This window comes from Carettochelys insculpta, chromosome 6, assembly GCF_033958435.1.
Source record: "Carettochelys insculpta isolate YL-2023 chromosome 6, ASM3395843v1, whole genome shotgun sequence".
Lineage (NCBI taxonomy): Eukaryota > Metazoa > Chordata > Testudines > Carettochelyidae > Carettochelys > Carettochelys insculpta.
The window spans coordinates 97,853,474-97,866,914 of record NC_134142.1 but is presented as its reverse complement, the minus strand read 5'-3'; the positions used below and the strand labels follow the sequence as shown (position 1 = coordinate 97,866,914).

The 13,441-nt window shown below is 43.6% G+C and overlaps 1 protein-coding gene across 1 annotated transcript in view; it reads right to left on the bottom strand.

Annotated features, from left to right (window-relative positions):
• Positions 1 to 5,846: 5,846 nt before the first annotated feature.
• SLC5A12 (solute carrier family 5 member 12) overlaps positions 5,847 to 13,441 on the bottom strand; it is a 41,371-nt gene continuing 33,776 nt past the window's right edge. The window contains exons 11-15 of the mRNA XM_074999004.1: positions 13,263 to 13,349; positions 11,706 to 11,884; positions 9,891 to 9,994; positions 8,250 to 8,377; positions 5,847 to 6,387 (exon numbers count right to left, since the gene is read on the bottom strand). Of these exons, the coding sequence (XP_074855105.1) occupies positions 6,223 to 6,387; positions 8,250 to 8,377; positions 9,891 to 9,994; positions 11,706 to 11,884; positions 13,263 to 13,349 (663 nt within the window). The 3' untranslated portion in view covers positions 5,847 to 6,222. The remainder of the gene's footprint in view (positions 6,388 to 8,249; positions 8,378 to 9,890; positions 9,995 to 11,705; positions 11,885 to 13,262; positions 13,350 to 13,441) is intronic.

Sequence of the window (13,441 nt, the reverse complement as noted above, 5' to 3'; positions counted from 1 at the left end):
CCCCAAGGGGCAGAGGCTCCACGCACAGCCCTCACTCCCAGCACCATCCTCACAGTTCCCATTGGCCATAAATTGGCCAAGAGGAGCTGCCTGGCCATTCTTGCAGGCATGAGCTGCTTGAACAGCCACACCCCAATGACTCACCACACGTTGTCACTCATGTCCCCAGCAGTGAGACACTTCAAATAGGGACCCAGTGGGCTGCTGGCCTGGACTGCCCTAGTCTAAATGCCTCCCTCCTGCACTTGACACCTCACCCATTTCTGCTCCTCCCAAACCCTCTGCACCCCCTCCTGAAAGCTCCTCGTTACAAATCCCTCCCAGACCCTGTCCCCCCTTTCATCTGTCCTCCCAGGCCAGAATTCTCTCCTGTACCCCTACTTCCTCCTGAAATCAGCACCACTGTTCTTTATCACCTACCCACAGGTTACAACCCCTGTTTTCTCTCAATTGTCCTCCCACATGCCCTCCTGCAACCTAGTCCCCTCCCCCCAAAGCTCCTTTCTTCACCCAACCTACATCCCACACACTGCATTCCCTCCCAAAAATGTGAAGCTCTTCACCACTTACTGAAATTTTAGAGTGCCCCACCTATCACAAATTATTGCCCGCCCCCCCAATCTAGTCTCACCTCCTGCACATTGCTGGCCACAGACATTGACCTACCCACACTTTTAATAGGGCCCTAAAGTCTGGCTGAGTTAATGGAGTCTGCCAATCATGACTTAAAAACATGAAGTTACAGAAAAGCCACCATTTACGCTAGTTTAAATTAGTGTCCACTCAGAGGAAGGGGCAAAACCAAGCATTTTTAAGTGTTTCCTTGAATCAGGGCTAGTGTATTCTGCATCATGCTCCAGCAAGCTCCATGGCACTGAAATGTGTGCTTAAGGCTTCCTAAGTGCATGGGTATTTAAACATGTCTATAAAGGACTCCTCATCATCTTCCTTCCTCTGACCATGGATACTGCTTTTGCACATGAGCAGAAGCACTGGAGAATTTACCCATTGTTGGATTCTTGGAACTTGTCTATCTATTAGCCCATTTTCCACAGGAAGTGCAGTGGAAGGGAGCGCTGTGCCAGGTAGGGTGTGTCCCCCTGCCCCCTTTGAGTTCCCTCAAACTTTTTCACAATCTGTCAAGATAAACAATTCTGCTGCTCAGGACCCAGCAAGTTATGCAGGACAGGACAGAATTATTGTCCAATGTTTTCTCTCTCTTGTTCTCGTTTATCTACTTTTCTTCATGCTTCATCAGCTTCTATTCTTTGATACTCAGTGCTACAGCACAGAAGGCTAACTTTATAGTTTATTAATGCAATGTAATTGTAAACTAACCACCACTGATTCAGCTTGCATCCTTTCTAGTGCATCAATACCCGGAAGATGAAAGAATCTCCTTTGTTCTTCTGTACTGAGCCCTCAGTCCTCTGAGTCTTATGGAAGTTTCTGCTGTCCCTGGATCTCAACCATAGACTTCCTTTCAGTACAACACATTTGTAGCTCATTGTTATTTAAAGATTTGCAAATTATTTTAGGGTACCGTTCACAAGTGCTAATGCTATGGAAGAGCAGGTCTTATACCTGGATGACCAGCCTGACTCTTTTAAAGTGCAGCCAAAGGGAAGAACAATCCAACGCTTCCCTGCATGCAACAGTCCCGAACGTTCTCACCTTTCATTCAAACAGGTAGGTAAGGGCGCATGTAGCTTAGATTGATACCTGGGGATTTGTAAATGTGCCTCTTGTTAGCTGCCCATATGGAAATGCTAGTTTGCAGGAACTCATTCGAGTTTACATGCATTTAATTTTAGTACATTGATACCTTGGAAGGGTACTTACTGTGGCAGTTGTGAAAAATTGGCCCCACTTCCTGAAGAGCTGGTCTTGAATTTGAGGAATGGCAACGTGAGGTTACAATTGAAGATAAGCTATGTTTCTGATATCAGATTGGTATTTTTGGGGGTTGCATTTTAAAACAAACCCTAAAATGTATTTATTTATCATTTGAGGGGGGGAGTGGGTGGCCACAACTAGTGGAGAAAATGGCAAATAAACTTAGAACAATGAGGCTCTGAGAGAAAATTAGGAAGCAAGGGGGGAAAGAAAAAAGGAAGTAGAAAAGTAATGTGAAGCCAAAGAGTTCAGCACCAACAGCTAAGTTAGCTGCCTCAGTAGGTGGCTGGAAGTTCCCAAGAGCTCATCTCACAGTTGAGTTGTGTGGCCAAATTTTCTAAAATGCGCATTTGCAAGGAACTGAGCTGTTTGAAAATCTGATACCCCACACCTCCTTTTTTGTCCAGCCAGAGGTCAGCAGAATTCAGGAAAGAAGGCAGTATAGAAGATTATACTGGTCAGAACTACATTTCATTAGCTTCCTGAACACGCAGTGGAGAGATCAGTCCATCCTGGCCAAGAGTTTTCAAGCCTCTCTCTCTGACATTTTCTTGTATTTTCTCAGCTTCAGAGTTAAGGGGTGGAAGCCTGAATTGATTTGGAATGATCAATGGCTCGGAGCATGACAGAGATGAAAAGGTAATTCTACCCGTCCTTGACCTGAATATTAATTCTATTGAAACAGTAACTCATTGGCATTCTAAGTCTATAATACCATGTGACAAGAAATATGATGGCAAAATTGCCAAAGGTACTGTCAATTGTCTGGTCTTCATGCCCTTTTTAAGTCTATCTATGAGACTCAAATTGGACCTTGCTAAATGTTTGGCCACATCACAAAATCACCACACAGCTAGGTACAGTCAGCAGCTATGATCAGAGTACTTTGGCAGTTTTATGGGAAGAGCCTCTGACTGTACGCAGGACCATCTTCCAGCATTTTGCATATTTAAAATAACAGCAAGAAGCATCTCTGTTTTTATGACCATTAATTTGGAAGATATTCAGGTTGCGCATTATTCTGTGCCTTGTTTAAAGGTGGGTGAAAACTGGTTTGGTTTTGGTTTTGACAAAATGAGCTGGGGGCTGTGTACTCCATGCATATAAAGAATTTGAGAAGACTCTTGGCATCATAGAACGTTGCACAGTAAATCTCTAAAAGTCTGTAGAAATAATAAAATGGGATCTTGTTACCTCACAGTGCAGCCATTGCTGTACAGCAATTGACCATGCAGCACTAGGTGCTATACCAGATGCAACTACTGGACCGCTAGCGAGTATCCTGCTTGTGCCAGTGCATGAAATAATACATAATACACCATCAGGCTGTACAGTGCTATTGATGAGGGAGGGGGAGGATTAAGAGCTATTTCCTTCTTCACCCTGCATGAAATTAGTTTACAGCATGACAGTTGGTAGTGGCTTAGCTTACAATGCCATTTGTGGTCATAAATTTGTCAGCTTTTTTAATAGAACTACCAAATACAGTCACTGCTCTGCTGCCTATCTGGGGGAGGATGTTCCATAGAAGTAGAAAGAGTAAAGACAGAGCGAAAAGTGGCCTGTATGCAGGGAGAAGACATGAGGCAGCAGAAAGCAGAGTTGAGCCATTGGCAGGACCACAAAAGAAATAATTAAGTAAATTTACCCATGATTCAAAATGCCAGTCCCAGTATCATCTCAGTCTTTAGCCAACCAAATAGATTCATTCAGTGGGAGAACTTGCAAATGTTTGTTATTTCTCCTGACAAAGATATTTTTAATAATGCAGAAAGATACCATGCTAATTCCCGCTTGGGTCCATGACACCCTGCAATATATCTCACGTCTATACATAGACTAGTGCTACACTCACTCCCAAGCACCGGCAGCTTGATGCAAATGAGAAGTCTCATAAATGCAAAATGGCCACTTATTTGCATATTTTAGTGGCTCATACGCCTATTCACAACAGAAAACAAGCAGTGAAGATGCGGTTCTGCCAACAAAAGACCCCTCTGTAACCAGCCCCTTATGCATGGAAAAAATCAGGGATAAGGGGCTGGTGACAGATGGGGTTTTTGCCAGCAGAATCACATCTTCATTGTTTGTTTTCTGCTATGAATATGTAAATGAGCCACTTGAATGGGCAAATGAGTGCCCATTTTGCATTTTCGAGACTGGTCATTTTCATCAAGCTGCTGGCACTAGGGGTGAGTGTAGCGCTAGCCATAGTGATTCCCAACAATGCACAGGTGTTCATGGTGCCATTTGGATTAGATTCACTTCTAGCCACCATGTGGTTCTCAGCTGTGCCAAATCCCTAAAATGCAACATCCATATAGGTGGGTAACACTGGAGTAATAATAACTGTGATGCAAATAATTCCTCTTCTCCCTTCCCGTAGTGCACAGGTCATTGATTAGTGGTCCATCTGGTCCATCTTCTGAATTCCATTGCACAATGGTCTTGGTTTCTGGAAGCTACTTATCTATTTACACATAGACAGTGCACACTGGGTGCTATTTCCCCAGAAGTCAATTTCTTTGGATATCATGTCTTCATACTGGCATGCTTATGACTGGGCTGCCAGCTGGTCTGGCTGATATGTGGGCACTGAGTAGGTGAAGCAACTCAGGCACAGTAGAGCTCAGTCATTGCGAATACGCAGATGTACGGCTGGAGTTTCTGAGTGATGAGCTTAGATGGGCATCAAGCAGAACTGATAAAAGATTAAGAGACTTATGGGCTATTGCACTGAGGCCCAGGAGAATAAAAAGGCCCGGGTCAGATTGAGCAACATGTTCATTTTATAACAAACTGGACCAAATCCTCAGAACTTATCCTTCCAGTTGGACCAAGGCATAGGCTCCAACTCTGTGGTTGCCTCAGGGATGGAACGCCCATGAGGAAAAATTAGTGAGTGCAGAGCACCCATCAGCATCAAGTGCCCTCCCGTGGCTTCTTCCCCTAGTACTTTTCATGCACCAGTGGCCCTGTGTTTATCATTTCCTCTCTCTCTCTCTCCCCCAGCACTCCCAGGGCACTGGGAACAGCTGATTTGCAGCATTCAAGTTCTGAGAGGGACAGGGAGTAATAGGAGTGAGGTGTACTTTGGAGAGAATGTGGGGCAGAGGAGGGATTGGGATGGAGCAGAGGCAGCAGTTTGGTGGGAAGGAGTAGTATGGGGGCAGGGCCTGGCATGGGATGGGATTTCAAACACTCCCTGGAAAAATAAGAAGTCAGCACCTATGGACCAAGGTGCTGTTGGATGTCATGGAGGCAGCTTGCACTTCAGTGGTGGGGGATGAAAAGGAGAGTGATGGTTCTGCTAATAAAAGAGGAGGACTCAGTTCAGAAGATGTCCTCAGGTGTGAGAGACAGTAGCAGGGCAGTCACTGAGCTCATTCAGCAAAGGAGGGGGAGCCTTTCAACTACATTTCTAATATGTAGTATTACTTTTATCAATGGATGCTGATGGCTACTGTCACCACTAGAATTTAGAAAAGACATATCTTAGGGAAGAAATCTCATATTTCTGTTAGTAGAGTGAGTCCTTATATTTCCATCAGCTTCACTCACTACCAGCTTCTTGGCCAGTCACGTGCAGGGCTCCTTACAAAGTAAAAAGGCTTGGTAAAATAGATTTTCTGTAAAAGCGATTTTTTAAAATTCTTCCTTCAACAATCAAATGCCCCAGGTTGTTGGCCAGCTGGGGCAGTACCCACAGCTAACACGGTTTCTGGTAGAAGCAGGTCTTCAGGAGAGATTTGGAAGTGGAAGGGATCATTTCAACCAGGAGATATGTTATGTGGCCAACTGCATAAGGAGGAGTATGGGTGAAAGCACAGAGATGGTTGTGAAAGAAAATCACTTCCATGCAAAAATCACCTCATCCATCACTGGGGTGAACAGCAGCACTTCACCCTAGTGTATAATAAAAAGGAAGGAACACTTCTGAATGGTTGGATTTTTCAAAATAAATTGTTTATAGCCGGACTACAATTGCCCACATGGAAATTTGGCCACATCACCATATTAAGGTTCATCTTTTGCTAAACATGTAATAGAATTTTTATAATATGTCTCAGTTTTACATCTCTTCTTACGCAACAGTGTTCTCAGCTTCACAGTGTATGTAAAAATAGATGGGCTTCTTTTAATATGTATTACATAACTAAAAATGAGTCTCTCTTCTACCCCTCTCTGCAGTGATAACCACATGCTGCTCTTGTTGTCTTAGTAAAATACAGCTGACAGGCTAGATGCCGTCCATCTTTCCTAAAGCTGCAGCAATGCAGTTTGGGTCACATGAAAAGTTAAGGGTTCCCCTGACCTCCACAGTTTCTAGAAGTAAGATTCTGCCTCTACGCTTGTATTGGTGTAGGATTTTTCATAATGATTATAACCAGGAAAATGATTCTGGGTTTCTTTGTTGAATCCATTCTTGGAGAGCTCATCTGCTCCTATCTTCTCCGTACCATCTTTTCCCAGATTCTTTTCAGAGTTCTTCTGAGAAATAGGAACAAAATACAATAGTCTGAAAAATGTATGACTTGCCATATTACAAACATGAATAAAAACCAACCTGAGCAAAACAGATTTAAGTTTATGCATCTGGATTCTGTAGGAAGAATTTGAAGTGTGAGTCTACTATGTCAACTGACTCACTATTCACCACAGACATGCTCTGCGTGCATGTTCAGCATCAGAGCCACTGACTTCTGTGACACATACAAGGCTTTAATTCTTTTCCCTCCTTTTAACTCTGCTCAGCAAATACAGTTATAAGGAATGAGCTAGATTCTGGCTGGGATTTTGGAGTGAGTTTATAGGAGTAAAATACCCGGTTCTCATTGGATGTCAGTGAGATTCGGGCTCCTCTGGATACCCCAACAGGATTTTTTTGTGTCTCCCCAGTTACATCATTCAGATTACAGGGCCAATATATTGCACCTGCACAAACCCACTGAAAACAAAGGACTGCAGAGAGCATAATCTGAAAATAATCTGCAGGTCTCATACAGAGGATCTGAGAAAGTATAATTTGTCCTAAAGAGTCTTTATTGCACTTTAGTGATGCAAAAGAAGGGAAATGCCAACAACTCTGAGTTCAGGTTGAGCTGACTGTTAGGAAAATGACGTATTTCCCTGCTCAGAGGAAATCTGTGTTGCCTATCTCTGACACACATGTACCCCACTCCAGAATCCCAGAGTTAAAGAAGTCCCACTCTGATTGCAGCCATAAAATTCAAAACCACACGTACTCTTTCAGTTTCCCAGCAAGAAACGTGTTCTTTGCAAACATATGGTAGTTTCAGTTCCAAAATACTGTATTATGCAGTATCCACAATCCACTTACAGCTGGGTAAAAGCAGTATGGGCAACATTTTCAAGTATTTGTTTTCAAGGGGGACTTAGGCAATTATGGCTAGATTTTTCAAGGTATTTAGACACCATGTGATACAGAGAGGCATCTAGTGGGATTTTCAAAAGTGGCTCGGTGCCTAATTTCCATGGAAATCAATGGGAGTTATGCACCTAATAATTCTAAATCTCTGTCCCCAGGCTCACACATGCTTTTAAAAATCCCACTAGAGGCCTTTTTGTGTCATGTAGCATCTTAAGCGCCAACCTCTCAATGGGCTTGTCTACACTATCACCTTCCTTCAAAGGAAGGATGGTTATTAGGTGTTGGAAATTTGCTTAATGAAGGGCTGCCTATGCATGGCAGCACTTCATTAGTAAACTCCCAACACCCTAATTACCATCCTTCCTTCGAAGGAACGTGGTAGTGTAGGCAAGCCCAATGAAAGTCAATAGGACTTTAGCTCTTACATGACTGTGTCATGTGTCAAAATTGAATTTAAGCTGATAAGTCACTTAGATATTTTGAAAACATTACCCTAATTCAAACCTGCAGGTGTGTTTTTAAGAAGTTTTAGGAAGACTAGTGCCTTTTTCTTCTTTGTTTGTGCGTCTTTAAAATATTAAATAATGCCTTGTTTGACTTCTCCTCTTAGACTTTTAGATATAGTATCTGACATGATGTCTGTTGATGTGTAAGGGGATTATATGATGCACTACAAGGTACATTGACTTCACTAGCAGGGCTTCTTCCTCTAGATTTTGTGATCCATCTGCACCTGGTTAACAGGGACATACTGTAACCTGGTTGGTGGTTAAATAATAAGCAGAGTCAGTTTGATTTTTGTTTTCCAATTCTGTTCTGAGTTCCACTTCATTGTATACAGCCCCTTCTACTGTGTGCAGCAGGAATTTTGAAGCCCAACTCTGATTAGCTTATCAAATACTTTGCATAGCATGCACTGCCTAATACTGTAGTGCGCTGTGTTTTTATGAAATAGACTCACAGGGACTGTGGTGCTGTCATGCTGCACTCCACACCAGCATAATTTCTTGTATTTTTTAGACCAAAAACAAAACAGGTTGCAGATAGGACGTATTAACAGTGGCTGCACATCTTCGCCTTTACCAGGGCCTGGGAAGAACAAGGTAGTTGTTAAAGGAATGCTCCAAGGACATTCATGTGTGTACTCAGCAGAGAACAAATGGACAAGAAAAGAGATGAAGCAAGGGCAGGTGGTTCTTTCATGTTTTGTGTGCATCCTCTTTCCCCAAGTGAATCACAGTTATCATGGTTTCAAAGAGAATAATCCATGTGCCAGAAAGAAATATCCATTTCGAGTTTTTGTATTGATCTTATGTAGGGGTATATTGGGGAGAAGGTGTCAGATGAGCATCTCTGCGTATTAATTATGCAAATACCAGGAAAGAGATTATATGCATAGATCTGTTTGTGTCATTTTGATGATTTGCTTGTCTTTTTAATAAAAACAGGCATTGCTCAGCTGGACCACATTCATGTCAAAACACCTGAGAGGATAGGGTAAGGTGGACTGAAACCATGTTTCTGTATTCTGTTCGCAATGGTGCAAGTGGACCTGTATGCCATCGAGGCAAGTTATTTTTAGCTGGTCAGGTGTCCTGGAAAGAATCCCAGCCATCCCCAGCCCCTCCATTGGCTGCCACATCTCTGAGTACAGGGCTAGGGCCTGAGGGGGCAGGGCTGCAGCCAGTACAGCAGCCAGAGGAGCTGCTGGTGTTCTGCGCCATTCCCCGCTGCATCTTTCCTCACTGAGTCCACCCGCAAAGCCCTGACAGCTCCCAGCTGTTGTGCTGCTCCTAGCCCTTCCCTGCCCCGGGGCCCAGTTCTGTCAGTCTGAGACATGAAGGAGGAGTGAGTGCTGGGAGTTCTCCTCCTTTCCCTGCTCCCCCTCCCAGCAAGAAAAGAAGCAGGATTCCCACCCCCATCCTCAGGCCCTGTACAAAGGCACAACGGCAGGACTGAGACTTCTGTTTCCTTCCCTCCTGGGAGAAGCAGAACCCCCAGCAGCTCCTCCAGCTGCTGTACTGCCCTCCCCCTCCCGGTCGCAAAAGGTAATGTGAGATGGGACGAGGAGAGGAGAGGGAAGTCCATGGAGTCCTGAGCTGGGGGCGGGGGATGGAGTTATGTGGGGTCACATGGGGATATCACTTGGTCCCCCTCCGCTGATAGGTCCTCACTCTCCTGTAGCAGTAAGAACTTTGGTTTACTTGCACCATTGTCTGATCCTAAGACCACTGGAGGCTGAACTGCTCTGCAGCATAACTTAGAATAGACTATGCACTGCTTTAAATCCCAGCAGCTGCTGTGGTCCCATAGTTACACCAGTTTTAGACGCCCTTAAGGCCTGTAATCTGTCCTCTATGGCTGTTTATCCACCTCTAGAATATCCTTGGGAAGCATCACGGAGTAAGAATCTATAGACCAGACAGAATCAAGTGGCCCAGTTTTATCTCCACGGCTTTCCAATTAGTGTATGGGTTTCAAGTGTGCAACCTTGTCCATACCTGCAAAATCCTAAAACAATTGATTCTGTCAGATCTGACCACCCCCCTCCAAAAAAGAACAACCCTGCTCCCCCCAAAAACACTTTTAACAAACAACCAACCTGTTAAAAAGCTTATCAGAAGGCCTGCAGTAACACACACTAAGCAGCCTACAGCACTGTAGTAAAGGTAGGACAAAGAATACCAGGAATCTGCCAGTTGAGGCCTATAGCAGCACAACAAGAGAGGAAGAATAAGTTAGCAAAGCTTGCCAATGACTTTTAAATGCCCTTCTATGAATGGTAAAACTATCTTGTCTCAGGTAAAAAAATCATTCCAAAATCAGAGAAGTAGGAGACAGATTTATACTTAGATATCCGCATATATACAACATAAAGAGTAGAGCATGTATTCCATTGGTTGTCGTAGGGAAGTATGCCTAAAAGTGCATTTGGGCCATATAGTGCTAGCATTTTAAAAAATAGTTTGCTTCTAGCTAATGGTCATGGATAGAAATGCATGTGTTACAAAAACTGCAATGGGCAAGTGGTTTTCTGCTCATCACTCTCTCCTTTCTGAGTGGTTATAAATTCAGATAGTTCAAGGCGCACTCATGTAAGGTTCTAAGCAGCAATTCTGCCTTTTGCTGGGTGCGTGTAATTAACACCAGCACCACAGTTTCTGTATAAAAGACCTTTTGAGTCTTTTAACCAGCCTTTTATATTTAACATCTAACTTCTCCATCTCTCTGTCATGCTCGAGTCACACACTCTACTTCTCTTTTGTATGAAAAGCCAATCTCCTCACACCTCTTCTATATTACAGATGTACCCCAACGTGTTTCTGGAATCATGCCAAAGTGCAATTTACTCAGTTAGTCTCTTAGTAGTACTTGGCTTGGCCTTTTCTTAACGCTAGCTAGAGAGCTGTGTGTATCTTGAAGGTGTTCCTTGTTTCTTGAGCATGTTTTCCTTTGAAACTCCCACTGAAGTCAATGGATGGCTTTCCCATTGACCTCACTGTAAGTTCAACCTGACCCTAAGGACCATGGTAACTCAAATCAAACTCAAAAGCTTTTCACAAGATAGACCACATCATAGATCATCTTATGGACACACTCTCCTCACACATACCTATTCATGATCCAGGAACATCCCTACAGCAATCTGTTCATATGCCAGAGTTGCCTGCAGTAGCAAAGTACCATACTCCATGACCCAGGATGTCCCCACCTGCCCCATAAACCTAATTGTTAGTATGTAAAGAAAATACTAGGGCTGTATTCAGTGTATTTTAAGCTATCCTTCATGTTATGTAGCACCTGGAGAAAAACATGCATCATGTGATCATCCAGCTGACAGGAGACCAGCAGCCAGGGCCACCTGCAAGGGGTGCAGGCCGCCTGGGACATAGGCACCGAGTTTCTTCCAGAAAGTTCTCTTTCCCAGCTCTGCCCAGGCCCTACCGCCACTCCACTCTTTTTCTCCTGTCCCGCTCTTCCCCTCCCAGTTCTGGCCTCTCCCCCAAGTGCAATGTGCCATTTCTCCTCTCCCCTCCCCACTCAGTGCCTCTGGATGCCATGAAACAGCTGTCTGAGGCAGATGGTAGGCACTGGAGGGATGGGAAAGTGCTGATCAGCAGGGCCCACTGGTTGATAGGAGGAGCTTGAAGGAAGGAAAAGAGGGAGGTGCTGATTAGGTGTCTGCCTGTGGCTGCTGCAGCTGCAAAATTCAGGACTTTCCAAAGGGCAGAATTTGGGGAAGTTGCCCCAATTTGCTGCCCATTAGCATGCCCTCAGACCACTGATATTTCATACAACTTGGACAGCGCTCCTGTAGTCCAGACTGATGTCATGGGGTACATACCTTTAAAGAACAGAATGTTAATTTCCAAAACTTACATGGTGGCAATGCCACACAAAAATTAATGGAAAATACCTCATTGGATCCAGGGTAGGAGCCAGTGTAGTTATCATTTCTGTGTTATTAGCCAGGGTGCAGTTGGCTGTTGATAAGTGCAGAGGACGGGACTTTGAAGGTTGTGCTGGATATACAAAGGCTCCAATAGCAACCCAAAATGCTGTGATGATCCCAGTCAATAGGCCTCCCATGGCCCCCTTAAATAAAGCAAGATACGTTATTAGAGAAAGTGAAATATGTAACAATACATATGAAATCAGGTGACAGTAGTTTGGCTCTGCACTGGAAAACTCCCATTTGCTTCAAGGGTGCAGAATCAGACCATATTTGGTATGTCAAAAATTGGGCTGGAGCACTGTCATGACTTTTTACTCCTCCTTTTTAACTGAAACTTGAAATTTTATCCATAGTTTGAAGTCTGAAAAATGCCAACCTACTCTGTTATCAGCCATGACAACGAATGAAAAGTCTGTATTCCTGCTTGCTGCACACTGAATGGATGATATCTCCTTTAAAACCCAGAACTGAAAATTTGCTCAGAAACCACCCTGTTTGCTCCTTGTAAAAACTATTGTTCCCATGTGCAGCTCCTTCAAAGTGATTACATTTTTAAAGTGAACATTTTACCATGGCAAAAATCCATTCCTGAAGCATATTGACCATTTTTCACTGCCCATACTGACTAGATGTTAATAGACTTGTGAACAGAGCTAGAGGGAATTATTTTTGTCCATTTACTGCTCTATTTTGTTGGGAGATCTAATTCAAACAGACAGTGGTTGCCATTAGATAGTTGACTTCTGCTACAAAGTGATGTCTGAGCTATCAGTGTTAGCTCTTATTTTAAAAGTAGGGAGCTATTCTCAGTGAGTGGTGCTAATTGGTGAATGAGAACTTGGTAATGGCGTCTGATATAGTAAGGCTTTATTCAGCCAAAATCTAAGTTGAGTAGATTTGATTATAGAGGCTCCAGTAACTCTTTTGTTACACTGGCTTGAAGTTAAATGGCCCTTTTTTATATGCTCGGTCATCCCACATGTATGATTATGGAAACTCAGATCTATAAATGATGTATTGGTGACTGAACTAGATATTCTGTAATGTGGAATAACCCAGCACAGATGGATCATGCAAGGCCAAGGAGCCCCCTTACAACCTATTCTCAAGAGGGTGCTGTGGGGTAAGACTGGGAAGGAGCCGCTTGATGCACATGCACCTAACTCTGAAATGGTGTAAGAACTCCAACATAAAACACACTATGGGTGAGCTCTTGTTATTTCCGAGGAGCCACAGAAGGGAGTGCAGTGGCATCTGAATTTTATCAACAGTTTTCTGAACAAGGTCCACCATGGAGGAACGTTGATAAAGGGAGCGAGAATATGTTTGCACTAATCTCTAATAAGAAGGCTCTAAACAGGGCACGTTTTGGTCTGTATTACAGTGTCTAGCACAATGGTGCGCTGGTCCTTTACTAAGGTTCCTAGGCACAATAGTTAAACAATTAAAATAGGAAATTCATGTAAATGAGGAACCATTAAGTTGAAACTCACTGAAACAGTGATAGTCACTTCTTACCTTCCAGTTAGCACAAGGAAACACAATTCCCAAAGTAAATAATCCTAGCATGGGTCCTCCACACATGCCATGAATGCTGAGTGAAGCCTGTTGGAAAAATGCACAAGAAGCATTTTTGAGGGCTCATCAACGTCACTTGGTAGACCCACAGTCTCATTCTTATAACACCTGGCTTACGT